The 16,379-nt window shown below is 43.5% G+C and overlaps 1 protein-coding gene across 1 annotated transcript; it reads right to left on the bottom strand.

Annotated features, from left to right (window-relative positions):
- Positions 1-343: 343 nt before the first annotated feature.
- Krt20 (keratin 20) lies at positions 344-8,860 on the bottom strand. The gene is made up of 8 exons (XM_005075981.4): positions 8,385-8,860; positions 6,125-6,207; positions 4,114-4,270; positions 3,604-3,765; positions 3,313-3,438; positions 2,239-2,459; positions 1,545-1,582; positions 344-732 (listed from the first exon to the last, which is right to left on the bottom strand). Exons 1-8 carry the CDS (start codon positions 8,793-8,795, stop codon positions 635-637), a joined length of 1,296 nt encoding a protein of 431 aa, XP_005076038.1. The 5' UTR covers positions 8,796-8,860; the 3' UTR covers positions 344-634.
- Positions 8,861-16,379: the final 7,519 nt, after the last annotated feature.

Consider the following 16,379-nt stretch of genomic DNA (forward strand, 5'->3'; position numbering starts at 1 on the left):
AGCATAAAGGTGCACATGTTACAAAGGTGAATTTCTCAGTATGAGGTTGTGTCTCATGAAAGCAGTTGCCCCAGAACTGTGAGAGACATCTCATGCTCCAGATTCACCAAATAAAGCAACACTCAATTCTGTTCAGCATCTGTGATTGGAAATTCTTTTAAATTATTCAAAGAACTACATTGAATTACCAGAGGCAGCAAAGACAAGGAGGTGGGGGGGGGGAGGCAAAGACCTGATAAAAGGAAACAAAATCCAATGAGATTATCTAGGAAGTTGCCTCCATGGAGAACCCATGGAATCCCCACAGGGGGCCTTAGCAATTCAGAAACAACAAAACCAAAACTGAGACATTGGGAAGTTTATTTGCAGTTTGCTAGAACTCCTCCAACAGAGAGCTTTAGGCTTGTGATGAATGTGCCTTGTAATGAAGATGGCAGTGATGATGCTTAAATATTCTAGTACTCCCTGGGTTCAATCTTGCAAGCACTTTACAGCGCGGAGTGAGAACATTTATATTTAATTACAGAGACTGGTAAATAGACGCCCCATCCACCGTAATCACTACACAGTGCTGATGTTTTCTGACGGCCACTTTTTTTCATTTTCAGCTGGAGCAGCCTCCCCTCGGCGCAGGTTATACACTCTCTTCCACCTCCTTGATTTCGGAGGACACGACCTTGCCATCCACTACCTCCTCCACGACGGTCTTAATCTTCCTGGTTTTCTTGATATCTGTGTGTGTGTTAAACATCAGAGGTTGGTTCGGAACCATGGCTGTCCTGTTATACCTCTCAGCTTTCAATTATTGCTGTTTTTATTTATTTCCTTTTCCTAGAAGAGAAACCCTGAACCTATTCTTTTTCTTATACAGTCTTATGTTGGTTTATATATTTTAAAAAAGCACAGACAATATATCACTCTCCTCAAATTTATAAATTATCCCTCACTTTCTCACCTCAGATAGAAATAGACAATCTTGAGTGAAATTCACATTTTAGATGTACATCTCTTTTCCAGGATTGCTGCCTTTGCAATAGCACAGGCTAAGAAAATCGCCTTGTCACAGGGGGTGTGCCAAGATCCCCACTTAGATGGATTCCGTTAGGTACAAGCTTTTCAGAACCCTGATGTCTTGGGGCTGCTGAGATAGCTCAGTTGGTAAAGCGCTTACTAAAACAGTGTGGGGATCTGAGTTCTGGTCGTGAAACCCACTTTTTATTTATTTTAAAGCAAACTGGATGTGATGGCATGCATGAAGCTGTCCTCTGACTTCATATGTGCAGTATGGCATGGGCATATGCAAACACACACACACACACACACGGGGCACACATGCATGCACACATATAATACACACAAGCATGTATGGGCGCACATACATGCAGAGACCCACTAAATAAATAATAAGTAAATAAACAGACAGGTAAATAAATAGAAACCTGGTTCTTTTGAGGACCTTTGACTATTCCTCAGCGGCAGACAGTTGCCAGAGGGTTGCTGAGATTCCTGCATATGGGATAAGTGCACATGTGTAGAACACTTACCCCTAGATTCCAGAGTGCTCAGCTGGTACTCTGTAGTCCTGTGTAGTCATTTTTTTTAAAGCAAAAAGAAAAGAAAGAAAGAGGAAGTAAGCATTATCCCCATGTCAAAGCCGGGAAGCTTCCCTCCTCATCCTTTTGCTTTCAGAAGTCTGGGTTGCTGGGCAGCTAAATGTTATTTTCCTATTTCTGTCCCCTGGACCATGCTTATTCCACCCTGGAGTGCTCTACTTTTTAACATGAAAAGCACCTAGTATCAAACCGACCTACTTGTCCTCTTTTGGAAATTTCTATAGTGAAGAATAAAGTTAAGATGGAGGTTCAAATCTGTGTTCTCCTCGTGTCCATGGGTTTATCCTTGCAGGCGGCTGCTCCAATCCTGCTCATTTACAGACCACCTCCCACGGGCCTCCGTGGCCTCTGGTTTAACTCATGAGCAGTCAGCAAGGATTTTCAAAGGGATATTATGCATTCAATTATACACTCAACACAAGATTTAATATATAAGAATTAATCACTCAGAGAACCATCTTCTGACTCGGGTCTGCCCCAAGACCTTGTTTAAAGGCTATTGATAGTTGGGTGTTTTATACTCTGGTATATTTTCATCTCTCAGTGTTAAATTGCCTTTGTGCTGGGGATTGCCTTGAGAAAGGGAGCTGCAAACAATCAGGGGCACATATCCCGAGGTGCTTACATTACATCTTCTCCTTCCAGAAGGCGGCGGTAGGTAGCGATCTCCTGCTCAAGCCGGGTTTTTATGTCCAGGAGGATATTGTGCTCTTGGTTCTGGCGTTCGGTGTCACTCCGGATCTGCATCAGTTGGGCCTCCAGGGAGCTTAGCATTCCCTGGATGGCTGCCAGCTGGCTGGCGTAACGAGCCTTGGTTTCCTCCAGGGTGCGCTCCAGAGACTCTTTCTGAGAGTGACAGACAAGGAGGGTGTAATTGTTGTCTTTGGGAAGAATTTTTGCAGCCTTTGAGCCCTACATGTTTTTCTAGCTCTTTCGTTCTTCCCATCTAGACAGACCCAGCCAGCCAGCTATGCCTGCCATCTTGTGAATTTTTGTTTCTTTTGTTAGAGCTTTGGGCCTACTGTTTTCCTCAGGGTGATACACTGTGCCTCATGGTCAACATTTACTTCCTTGCCCTGGGAAGAGGCCATGCCTTTGGCAGGCCTGGCTATATGATTCTTGGTGTCAGTGGAGGACTCGATCCCTCAAAGCTTGGGGGCCAGGACTGATCATGTCATTCTTTGGCTGATGAAATGCAGGCAAAATTGAGAAGGTTTTATTTCCCCCTTGAGAATCAACTCTAAGAGCTGCCCCACAGTTCAGCTACGTCTCTCTTCTTTCCACTACACTGACATGATCCAGACTAGTATGTTCCTTTATCCCTGACCCCAGAAGCAGAATGCCATAGAGTCAACTTGGTAGTTTTGTTGGCATAGCTTGCTGTAGGCTGGTGTTTGCTTATCCTGCAATGTCCCTACTCTTTTCCTAACTTAAAGCTCACCTTTGATTTAAGATCTAGGATAAATGTGACTTCCCCTGTGGAATGTTCAAGATCTACTCTTTCCTCTGTATTTGTACAGTTCATTGCCCTCACCTTGGTTTCTTTGTGTGTTGTAGTTATTATTAGCTGTTGGGCCTGTTTCCTTGTTGGCTTTGCAAGGGGAAAGGTTACTTCTTACAGGGTCTGTGCTTCCAGAGTTCTAACACAGGCCCCCATCAGCACAGACTAGATGGAGCAGGGGAGGCCAGAGGGGCTCACCATGCTGATGTGAGACTGGAGTTCTATCTCCAGGTTCTGGTAGGTACGTCTCAGTTCCGTGACTTGGATCTCGGTTCCTTTCAGCTCCTCCGTGTTCACAGTGACTTGCTGCTGCAGAGCTTCACTCTAAAATTCCAAGAATTAAGAAAAATGAGCAAGGAAAGAGGATGGAAGAAAGGAAGGCAAGAAAAGGAGGGGGAGAAGAAAGACAGAAGGACGGAAAAGGAGAAAGAAAACATTGGTTCTCTCCCGTAGAACGATGCTGCACATCTGTTCGCATTCTAGAATTACCTGTCTCTCAAACTGCTCTTTGGCCTCTTGTAGGTTCTTCTGGGCCAAGATTTCATATTTCTGTCTCATCTCATTCATGATCTCTCCCAGGTTCAGGCCCGGAGCAGCGTCCACCTCCACATTGACATTGTTACCCAGCTGCCGGCGAAGGACATCAACTTCCTAGGAGAGTGACATTCTGATTGAGTTTAGTCTGAAACATATTCTCAGATCAGGCTGGGAGGAAAAGACATCATAAATCTTGGGACTTCTTTTATTTGGCACGAATAAAGATGAAAGGAAACAGGAAGCAGGCTTCCTGTGGTCCGAGCACCACTTTTCGTTTTTTAACTGAGAGAAACCTCATGCCAAGAAGTTAGGGCTGCTGTCGTGACTGACATTGTGTTCATCACCGTGAGCAGCACCGCTGTCACCGTAACCTCTCCTTCCTGTTTCTCCTCCTCTCATTTTTATTCTTTTACTCTCGGAGCTGTCTCATCATTCCCTAAACATTTCCTGCATAGCTCTTACCTCCTGATGCTCCTTTTTGAGGAGGGCCAGGTCCTTGCTCAGTTCTTCAATCTGAACTTCCAAGTCTGCCTTTTGGAGGGTCAGATCATCAAAAACCTTGCTCAAGCCTTGGAGATCAGCTTCCACAGTTATGCGCATCCCCCTCTCAGTCTCAAACCTGGGAATGAATTAAGATGCAAATATAACAGTCCTCCTAGAGCCATTATAGAGGAGATGATTTAATGTAAGATAGACCAACTCCTGTACTTTTTAACAGTCCCCTTCACATATTTGTGAAAAATTAATAAGAACCTGGGAACCAGATCACTCATTCTGTAGTATAATCTGTCACTGGGCCTGGAGAGATGGCTCAGTTGCTAAGGGCACTTGCAGAGGTCCCTCGTTCAATTCCTAGCACCCATATGGTGGTTCATAACCATCTGTAACTCCAGTTCCAGGGTATACATGCAGGCAAATGTCCATTCACATAAGACTATCTATATTTATATCTATATATTTCTGTTCACTTGCAGTCTGATGTAACTTTTGAAAAGTTTATAAATGCAGGAGCTAGGGAAATAGTTGGGTGGTAGAGTGTTTGCATATAAGGTCCTAGGCTTGATCCCCAGCGCTGCAAAAACAACAGGAAGCAAAGCTAAAAGCCCAAAACAAACCCCTTCCAAAAAGTTAAAAAAAAATCAAACAAACAACCCCCTCAAACACTCCAGAAACTAACAACACAGACATAAATTTTACAGGGTGAACTTATTTTTATTATTTTGTTAAACAGATGCATACAATGTGAGTCATCTTAGTCATCTCTTTTCCTCTACAGTCTTCTAGCAAAGACACAAATCAAATCACCAAAGCAAGCCGAGTGATAACGCAGCAGGACGGCTGCTGACCGAGTGGGACTGGGCTTCACGAATCTAACTGTTTCACCTTCAGGTCTACCTTTTGATCTCCGTCTTCCTCATCTCTGCTAGCATCAAAACCTGTCCTTCTAAAATGCGGTGCTGTTAGTGTGGACACGCCCTACAGACTGGGGCCTGGAAGCCCTACCGCTCAGCAGTTTGGAAGGAATGTGATCACGTGAGTGTGTCTAAGAAGGTGAACAGAATTACAAGGGTATTAATCATTGGCTGGATCTGGGTCTTGGGTTGGCTGGATGAGATGGTAAAACGCTAGCCCACTGGGAGGTACAGGAGTCATCCATGGAATCTGGCTGTGTGATATGGCGGCCACATGGCTCCATGGGATGATTCTGTGGAGGGTCACCCAGTGGAGACGTGTGGTTCTCACGTCACAGAATGACGTGTGTTCAGAAATGGAGTTCTGGGTTGCTTTGTTATTACTCAGAATGATAGAATTAGGTTAAGTGGGTGAAGAGGCAAAAGTTCAGAAACAATAGTGGGTAAACAAATTTTAGCATCCTGGGAATGATGTCTGTCTCTGAGTTCTGGGCAGGATCACATAGCTTTTAACAGCCCTTAATCCCTAAGATTCTGATATAATGTAATAGAAGTTTCTTAGCTCACAATAATATGCACATCCAAAGTGTGATGAAAGGCTGCTAAATGGAATTATTTTTCAGGACCAATGAGATGGTCCAGCAGGCAGAGGCACCTACTGTCCACCTGACATCTGGAATTTTATCCAGATGTGATGGAATGAGACATCTGCAAATGTCCTCTGACCTCCACATCTCTCTGCCCCTCTCCTATCCCTTTCCCGCTCTCTCCCCCCTCCTCACATACATATATACATGCTAAATAAATGAGAATAAAACTACTAAAAGGATTTATTTTTCAGAAAAATTTACCACAGTGCTGGGTACAGTAGCAAACATCTGTAATTCTGAATAAGGAGGATGCTGATTTTGGGGCCAGCTTGGACTGCGTAGCAAAACCCCATCTCAAAAATAAAAACCAAAAAACAAGACAACCAACCAACCAACACACACACACACAGACACACAGACACACACACACACACACACACCTATATATTCACTGTGATTTAGAGAACCTACTTCAGTCTGAAGTCCTCTGCAGCCAGTTTAGCATTGTCAATTTGCAGGACACATCGGGCATTTTGTATTTGAGCATCCTTAATCTGGAAAGCATAAGAGAGAGAAAGAATGGCATTTTCATCAGGGCCAGAGTTTAAAACGATTTTATTTTTCCTCAGAGACAACTGTAATTACATGGGAAGTGATGTCCATTTCCAGGATGTGAGAATAAGTAAGCGCAGCAGTGACACAAGTATTTATTAATGCAGTGACACAGGTATTAATGCCATGGAGTTAAAACAGGACTCTTGGTCTGACCCATGAAAGTTGCGCTTCATATCACTGAACATTATTAAGTGTCATGCCTGGAACATCGTTGTTAGTCCTTCTCACCTAGTGAGCTCAAGGGGGCCTTCAGTGATATCCTCCAGTGCTAGCAGTGAACCTGTTTCTGTACAGCCTTCCTGGGTTTACCTGAGTGACAGTTGCTTTGGTCCATGCCCTTTATTTACGCACACATTCTTCTATGTGTGATGCTCAGTACCCAGCTAGTGTCCATGAGATAGTTGGTGAATGAGAACTTGCCATTTGGTAGGCATTAGGCACTAGAATGAAAGGATGGACACACCCTGGATCTCTGTCTGTCTGTCTGTCTGTATATCTTTCTCTCTTTCTCTTTGTGTGTGTGTGTGTGTGCGCACGCGCTCATATGTACAGGTGTATACATGTGGAGGTCAGAGGACAATCTTGCATGCTATTCCTTAGGTGCTGTCCACATTTTTTAGGGGAGGGGCAGGGTCTCTCATCGCCTCTCATCAAGTAGGTCAGGCTGGCTGACCAGCAAGCCCCAGGGATCTGCTTGTCCCCACTTCTCCAACATTGGGATAACAAGAACACACCATCATTCTCCAATTTTTTTTAACCTGGGTTTGGGTGACCGAACTCAGGTTCTTGTGCTTGCAAGACAAGCACTGTATTCTTTAGGATGCATGCAGACTAGAAGTCTACTTCTAGAAGACACGAGAATGACACTTCTCTTTCAGTGGCTATTCCTGGAGAGAGGTCCCTAGAGAGGCTTTCAGCTAGAAGGCACTAATGGCTGCTCCGAGGTATTATGGGTAATCCTGAGTCAATTCAGAAGCCCCAACCCTGAGAGGGGTGCTAGTGAACAATACTTTTTAATGTGTTTCAGCAAAAGCCTGCAGGAACGCCCTGTTGAGGCTGATGTAATCACCTTAGCTTCCTGAGCCGATTGTTTCTGTGAATTTGAATCAGGTTGCACTGGTACCTATAACACAGCTCCAGAAAAGAGGCCTATGGGAAGTCAATGGCCTTTGCTCTAAAGGGTAATCATTTTAAATATAAGCAAAACAGAAAGGGACACTTTCCTTGATTAGATAAGAATGCTGCAGCAAAGCAAATGGTGTTCTGTGCTTGACCTCGCCAGCCAGGAGCAAAGTCTCCCATTTCTACTCCACTGGGTTTGTAAAGAGAGGGAGAGAGAACCCCACCTGTCTTGGATGACACACAGGAACAGATTGTGATGTGACTGTAATAAATTTGAATTGGGGGCAATAGAATATTTTATTATTGCTGAAGTGCTTTATAAAATGCTTGATGATGGTCAGCAGATAATTAAACAGGGCATTAAAAAATCCACTTAGCAAAACTGTGCCTGGTGGCTAATCCCAGTACTGAGGAGGTAGAGGCAGGAGAGAGGAGCGGTCCAGACTAGCCTGGGACATACCAAAGGCTGTTCCTTCCATCCACCCCGCCACCCACCATCCAGCCATCTGTCAGTCATACAGACACTATTAATGTCTGTAGTCTGTCTCCACTCTGAACCATTTTATTACTTATACCCATAACAGGATGACACTTGAATTGTAACATTTATATGAATGAAAAGAGAAAAATCTCTTTAAATTGATCTGAGTCTTCAAAGTTGGTGAAGACTAGTGGGAAACTCACACAGAAACCCTTGGAGTTCTTTTAAAAAAGTAAGATTACTTTCCATGAAGACCTGGTATTGTAAGCCACCACAAAGACACAGACTGTAATTTTGGATGATAAGATTATCACATTTTATATGTAATTAGGTGGGTTAAGCTCATCCTGTTTACACTAATGCTACGTGATAAAACACATTTTTTCACATTTTCCAGTTATAAAATTCAACCTAATTTGCTTCATGTGTTTGAATTCACCTAGCATTCACTCACTCCCTTAATCTAGTATACTACTAAACAGTAATGTAGAAAACACAGGTCTCATGACTTACCTGATTTTGCAGCTCTTTGATTTGCGTGTAGTAGGGGCTGTAGTCCCGGACGGTGCTAGGCGCGTTGGTTTCATACCACTGCTTGATCTGGAATTCAAGTCTGGAGTTGGATTGCTCCAGGGACCGCACTTTTTCTAGGTAGCTTGCCAATCGGTCATTGAGGTTCTGCATTGCCAGTTTCTCATTGCCAGCAAACAGGTCCCCTCCGCTGGAGAGATCACTCGCATAGCTCACTACAGATTTGGAGACAGAGATGCGAGTGCCGTGGCCTCCGGCCCCACCATAGACGCTGGGTGCAGCCACCAGGCGATGCGCGCCCCCCTTCCTGTACACGGAGCTACTCATGCTAAGTGCTGGGCCTTGTGAGGAGGAACTCAGACTTCTGTGAAAGCTTCGACGGCTGAAATCCATCTGGGATCCTGGGAGGCAACACCTGTAGCCTGGAGTTGGAGCACAGCCTGTCTGTCTCCTGGTGCTGGAGAGCTGACCTTTTATAGAGTTCAGGAGAGACACTCCTCCTCTGCTGCCATGTCACCTCAGGAATGACACAGTTCACTTTGCCAACCCCCCTCTTTTGTACAGCAATATGTTTCATCGTATCCCAGAAATGACCACTAGAGGCACTTCTTGAAGGTTTTCTGGTGTGTGTGAGTGTATGTGGGGTGGTGGTGGTGATTTCTTTGTAATGAACACAGGTATCCAAAAGAGTGAGGAAGGGGGGTTCTTTCAGGTCTTGCACCTGCCCTGGCAGGTTTTTTTCACCTCACCCCGTATACAAATAAAGAATATTTACAATCTATATGAATAATTTAGGCCTTGAACAAGACAGCTGTGGGAACACAATGGTGAGAACAGACAATGGGGAGAACAGATGAATTACTTTTCAGAACCTCTGTGTTATGCTCTGCTTTTTATTTTTATTTTTAGATTTGCTTTTAAATTTATCCTTGTTTAGAGCTTATAGTTTTCAGCCTGTTGAAATACCTTGTATGAGGCTGGGTGTCCTGGGGCACACCTGTGGTTCTAGCACTGGGAAACAGAGACAGGAGGATTACTGCAAGTTTGACACCAGCCTGGCACATGAGCGCGTGAGTATACACATACACACACAGAGTTTGAGAACTGAATATGGTGAATATGTATATGAGTATAGGTGTTGATTTTGGAGTTAAAAATATTCTCAATAATAGACTTAGGAAATTTCATATAAGTAGGCAATGTATCTTGATAACATCTGCCCTGACTTTGCCCCACAAGTTCCCCAACACATTTCCCATCCAACTTTATGCTCCCTTCTCTTTTTAAAAATAACCCATGAGTCTAATTAGTGCTGCCTGTGCACTTATAGCTGTACTGGGGTGTGGAGGTGGCCACACCTCCAAAGAAAATCCAACCCTCTTGTTGGTTCCCAGCAACTCTCAGCTTCCAGGAACTCCTAGGCTAGGTCAGGAGCCTCCTGAGCCCCTCCTGAGTGTTTTCTTTTTCTTTTCTTAAAGCAAAAACAAAAACGAAAAAAAAAACTCTATTATGAAAACCCTGCAAATATTTTTTAAATACTTGTGTCTAATGGTTGAAAAATGTTTTTAAAAATTTAAATCACCGAGAAAGCAGTTTTTATACCTGCCTCCTGTTTGAGGCCAGCTAGACATCACCATGAGATGCTCTCTGCTTCTACCATCCTGACTCTGTTGGAACTGCCTCCAGGATCCCAACAGCAGAAGCTCACTCCTCATTGCAGATTCCTACATTCAGTGGTTCCCTGAGAAGGAAGGTTGCAGGTGGCCACAGGGACTCACACCCAGCTTCCCAGAGGCTACTGACACAAGAGGGAAATTGTTAGGAACCTTGGCCACTCGATCTATTGGTTTAACTTGAAACATTCCTTCCAGAGCCCGAACCTGTTTCTGTGCAGGAGGATTTGCAGCTTCCTCCAAGCACACAGATAACTAATGGTGGGCACCATCACACCAGCAGGTAACTGATGGTGAACACCCACTGGGTGTTGAGGAAAGAGTTTCCTTACAGAATCCTTCTCATTCAGACTCCTTACTGAAAATACCTCCTCCTTGGAAGCATTTATGCCACTTCTTTAAATCAAATTAATTAGAAGGGATTGGGAAAGTCACAGAAAACACACCTATTCCCATCTTAACGCTTACAAGATTGGAGATTCAAGTATGATTAAAGCAAGTGTGCATGCACGCCCCCCCCCACACAGGGAAACACATTTGCAATCTGCTTATGTTACTTTTCTTAATAATGTTCTTCTAAATTACAGTCAGATGGTATTGTTTCTGTCTTTTAGATAACATACCTTCAAGTTACAAATTGCTTATAGATTATCTCAGTTATAAGTTTTATAAAGTAAAAGCTATACAAAATTAAAAACGGACCAAGTTAGCCCTGCTTCAGGGACTGTATGGCATATGTACAGTATACGGTATATGGTAGCTGGTGTATTGTTCCCTACTCACATGTCCGTCAGCTAATCTTCCCCAAGTGTTCACTATCAATGGCTGAACATGCAGCAAGCAGCTCTCGGTGTTTGTTAGGGTCATAAATCAATTTATTAATAGATGTCACAGCTGAAATTGGCAGTTATTAAGCTTTTAGAGACAGAGACTGTGTGTGTGTGTGTGTGTGTGTGTGTGTGTTTGTAAATAAATGTAGTACTTGGTGTTGATTAGTGGGGTAGGAGAGAAAGTTGTTTGATTAAAGCCATTGGAAAAATTACATCATTGAAATTGTACAGAATTTGAGGTGAGTCTTCATTGAGTGTCATGCACCAGAGCATACACTGAAGATGTTTAAAAGCACCGCTTAACTCCATAGTTAGTGCTAAGTGTGGGTCTGAGGTGTCTTCCAAGGGCCCTGAAGACTTGGTCTCTGGTCTGAGGTGCTGCTGGGAGGCGGTGGAACCGTAGAGGAGGAAGGAGGGCGTGTCACCGAGGTATGCTTTTGGAAGGGGTGTTTGGCTTCTGCTCTTTCTGTCTCTCTTTACTTCCTGGCTGCCACGCTGAGAATGGTGACTCTGAAGCACCTGCCGTGACGCACCGTGTCATGGCAAACCCAAACAACTGGTGCCAGCTGACTTTGGACGAAAACCTGAACTAAGATAAAAGTGTTCTCTGCATCATTTACCTCAGGCGTTTGTCACAGCAGCAGAAGGCTGATTAACACAGCTTTGTCATAGGAAGGAGTATAAACAGTTGTCAAACATGATAATTTGTATTGTCTTCTTCAGCATAATCATTACTTGTGGTTGGACTGAGTTACATTTAAGTCAGACTTAGAAAGCTCATTTTTAGTTATCTGAAGAAAAAACTTCATGCACTATCCCACCCATTATTGTATAATATTTATAGATTTTTGATGTTTTAGATTTGGACTAAAATCTGATACTAGAAGGCAATAATGCTGATGTTCCACTAGTCTGCTTGAGTAGAAGCATTCCGATTGGAGCCTCTATCTGTTTCTAGCACTTTGTATAGAATTCTGGGTCCTTAATGTATCATTGATATTTACCCTTTGGCAGATTATTCTAGTTTATAAAATGATTACAGGAAATCAAGCTACTGTTTCATAGGAATTCATTTTTTCAACAATATCAGAGTCTGAATGAGACCTTATTGCCCCTTATTCATACATATAGGCACAAATTTAAAGTCCTTGCTATTCCAGGCTGTTTGGTGACTGCATCTGCACATAGATATTGGATTACAACTTCCTGCATGTAATTGAGATGCATTTTGACCTCAGTGACAACTGAACCGAGTGTTAATGATTAGCGTTAAGTTTGGGCAGTGGTTTGGGGCACTATTACAGCTCTCAGAGGACTTTCTACTTTCGTTTTTCTATAGCAAGGACAAGCTATCTCAGCTCAGATATGGAGACATAGATTGTGCAGGTTCTAGAGAGGTTTCCTTCTGGGGACCAGGACATGGGGGAGCGAGAAGAGATGAAGAACTTTGACTGTAGATTCTTCCTGGAAGCTGGGAAATGAGTGGGGGGTTCAATGAAGTGAATCTAAACTACTAGGGTTGCCTTTTACAGCATTGATCCAGCACCCCCAGCTTATGGCTTCATCTTACTTGGCGCTTCTGCTCAGCTATAACTTGAGGACTTGATGGATCTGTTATCTCGGTGGCTGTGGGATTATCAGAGTGAGAATATAATATACAGCCATGAGTCACCTAACAACAGAGCTGTGTTATGAGAAGTATGCTGTTAGGTGATTTCCTTGTTGTTTGAATATTAGGGAGTGTAATTACATAAACCTAGATGCTCTCGCATGCTACGCACCAAGGCTTTATGGCACACAGCACAAATGGTAGACACACAACTCACACTCTCGTGTACACACACACATACACATGCCCACACACATATGCACATGCACACATGCACACATGCATACACACACACACACACACAAACAAACATGCGTCCGTGCGCACACACTGTTTTTGCTATTGTCTGAGTTTACTTTTTATTGCTGTGATAAATACCATGACTACAAGCAATTTTGGGGAGGTCACTAGTTGACATATCTGTCCTGAGCACAGCCGGTGACAGAAGTCAGGGCAGGGACTCAAGCAGGAGCAGAGGCAGGGCCCATGGAGGAATGCTGTTTACTGGCTTGCTCCTCATGGCTAGCTCAGCTTGCTTTTTTATACAATGCACTTCCACCTATCTAGGGATAGCACCTATCTAGGGATAGCACCATCTCCAACAGGCTGGGCCCTCCTACGTCAGTCAAATACATATGTACACATGTGTATGTATGTTGCTAAAATTCTGTGAGCAATGTTCATCCATTTTCCTAAGGTGCCAGCAACAAACCCAGGCTTCCATAAAGAGCGTGGGGAGGGGTTACTCACAAGGGTGTGGGTGCTCCTCTTCCTAACGGGCCACACTTGAAAAGCCTTTACCCAGCAGGGATAATGGCTTCCCCATCATTTCATAGGTGGAATCCCCCCTCTTCCATAGTCTTCCCCGGCTTAAAAATTCTAGCCCCTCTCAAGGCCGTGAGCAAATTATAAGGCAGAGTGGTAGAAAGTGGCTGGATACTCAGGCGAGGGTCTTACAGTCCTCTCCACCCCTACTTGAGGGGATGCAAATAGTCAAGAAGCCCAGCTGGAATAATAATGCTTTTATAAGCGGGAATTGCTTAACTCTCCAGGATGGCATTTGATTGGCTGGGATGACAGTCATTTGCAACAATGCACACATGCACCTTTGTTTATGGAAATGTTGTGTGGAAGATGACTATATTCATATTAAAACATTTTACTTATTTATTAGTATGTTTTCTTTTTGAGGCAAGGTCTTTTTATGTTAGCCTGGGCTGGCTTGGATGGAATTCACTATGTTGACAAAAATGAGAATTTTGTAGAATTTTATTTAATTTTTTTTTTTGGTTTTTCGAGACAGGATTTCTTGGTATTGCTTTGGAGCCTGCCCTGGGACTCACTTTGTAGACCAGGCTAGCTTTGAACTCACAGAGATCCACCTGCTTCTGTCTCCCAAGTGCTGGGATTAAAGGCGTGTGCCACCAATGCCTGGCTAAATGTGTAACCCAGGCTGGCTACGAACTCTTGATCCTTCTGCCTTTGCCTCTTTCAGCAAATCCTACTGGCATGCACCACAACAACCGGCCTAGAATTGTTTAAAGCAACAAAGTTTTAGACTATGGAGATCTCATTAACCTCAAACATAATGGATACAAATAAATCACAGCCATACCATCAGAACAAAAAACACAAAGATCATAAAGAAACCTTGGAAGAAGGTAGAGAGAAAAGAAAGACCTGTAAAGGCACAATGCTTATCATGATAGTTGATGTCTCAAAGGCAACTTGAACGTGGGGAATGGGTAATGTATTCAGTATCCTGGGCAAAAATAACCACCATTCCTGGACTATTCTTGTTCAGCGTTTCTAAGTTTGAAGGAGGGCAATGTAGAGGCGTTTTCAGGAGGAAAAAAATTGTCATCATCTTCTCCATTCTCACTGGAAACAATCTGAAAGGACATACTACCTGCAGAAGGGAGGCGGTTCCAGATGGAAGAGCTGAGTTGCAGAATGGAGGATGGACAATAAAGAGCTAGGTATGCACCTGTGTTGGTTTGAATGAGAATGACTCTTAAACATGCATGTGTTTGAATACTTGGTCCCAGTTGGTGGAACTGATTGGGGAGGATTAGGAGGCGTGGCCCTGTTAGAGGAGATGTGTCACTGGGGTGGGCTTTGAGGTTTCAGAAGGTGGGAACCATTCCCAGTGCCTTGTGGTTGTGTCTCAAGATGTGAGGTCTCTGCTGCTGCTCCAGTGCTGTGCCTGCCTGCCTGCTGCCATGCTCCCTGCCACGGTGGTCATGGATGCTAACTCTCTGAAACTGTAAGCCCCAGATAAATGCTTTCTTTTATTATAAGTTGCTTTGGTCATGATGCTTTATCATAGAAATAGAAAAGTGACTAACGCAGACCAAGACTAAATGAATATTGGTTAAAAATAATATCAGGTAAAAATGTGTGCCATGCATTTATACCTACACTCACAATAATAACAAATAAAACACAAACAACTAAAAAATAAAGTCCCCCTTTTTTCACAGACTCACTTAGTATAGTCAGAAAACATTAAATGGAGAGTTTCCAGATTCACAGACTCACTTAGTATAGTCAGAAAACACTAAATGGAGAGTTTCCAGAAATAAGCAGGTTGAAGTTTTACTGTGGGCCATGCTGAATAGAACGATAAAGTCTCACACTGTTTCCTTCCTGTCTCTTCCTCCTGGGAATCAATTCTGTTCAGGGTGCCCGTGATGTGTGCTACTTCCTCCTAAACTACTCAGTAACTGTACAGTTCCTCAGTATTTGTGCAGGCAATTCTAAGTTCACTTAATAACGGACCCAAAGTACAGAAGTAAGGGTGTAAGCACTGACCAAATACGGAAGGACAGGTGAACGCTGCTGCCGTGTGGCTTCCCCCTCAACTACAGAAGACATAGTCAGTATCCACAGTAGAGATAACATGGTTTCTGTATTTCCAGGCATCTATTGGAGACTATGGACAAAGGGGACTACTGCAATATAATAATAATAAGCAAATAGATAACCCCATGACTGTATTAAAGCAGATGAGAGCTGAGGAGGTAAAGGAAGTTAATTTTTTTCCAGTCTTTGAATGCTCAGGAAAAGGATGAACAGAGTCTCTTTAGGCTAGGTAAGAGTGGAAGTGTGATTACACTGAGTTTATAATTTTGTCCATATCTTCATGTCTTCTCACTTGACTTGCAAATGAACTGTGAGATAAGCACACAGAGCTCAGAAAGTCCTGAGTGTGGGAACTCCATGTTTGAAAATGAAAATTGTAGATTCAGTGAGTTATTAAAGAAAAAGAAGAAAAAATACACCACTATTTGGGAAGTGAAACACAATCTGGAAACAGCTGAAATGGTCACAGTGGGGGAGAGGACCCACTAATTTACCTGTTTTTGCTGTGACCATTATGTCTGACAGGAGCCACTTTAGGGAAGGAGTATTGTTTTGGGATCTTGAGTTCAGAGAATCTCAGTCCACCATGTTCTCAAGGGCATGGAGGAACATCTCAGTTCTTGCTGGTAGGATGTGGTGAGGGTTGCCCTCATGGCAAACCAGGAAGCAGGATGTGAGGCAAATGAATCAAACTTAAGAGGCCTACCCCTAGGGACCTACTTCTGCCAGTTAGGTTTGGCTTCCCAGAATCTTCCAAAATAGTACCACCAGCTGCAGGTGTGTGTGTACACGTGTGTTGGGGGGGTGGGGATGAGGGGAAAAGTATTCAAAGCCAAGAATCCATGGGGAACATTTCAGATTCGATAGACTTCTACTCCCAGCCCCCAAAGGCTCACGACGGACTATCTCACCATGTGAAACACAGCTCGCCCAACTTCAGGAATCCCTGTGGCCATAACAATTTCAGCTTCATTCAAAGTTGAAGCCCAACATTTATAGT

This window comes from Mesocricetus auratus, unplaced genomic scaffold, assembly GCF_017639785.1.
Source record: "Mesocricetus auratus isolate SY011 unplaced genomic scaffold, BCM_Maur_2.0 Super-Scaffold_100007, whole genome shotgun sequence".
Lineage (NCBI taxonomy): Eukaryota > Metazoa > Chordata > Mammalia > Rodentia > Cricetidae > Mesocricetus > Mesocricetus auratus.

Excerpts from the sequence above, each read along its gene's own strand:
- Krt20 (XM_005075981.4), bottom strand. The coding sequence starts at position 8,795 with ATGGATTTCAGCCGTCGAAGCTTTCACAGAAGTCTGAGTTCCTCCTCA. Across the intron at positions 6,208-8,384 it reads TCAAAGAGCTGCAAAATCAG|ATTAAGGATGCTCAAATACA; the intron begins GTAAGTCATGAG and ends TATGCTTTCCAG. Across the intron at positions 3,439-3,603 it reads AAGAGCAGTTTGAGAGACAG|AGTGAAGCTCTGCAGCAGCA; the intron begins GTAATTCTAGAA and ends TTGGAATTTTAG.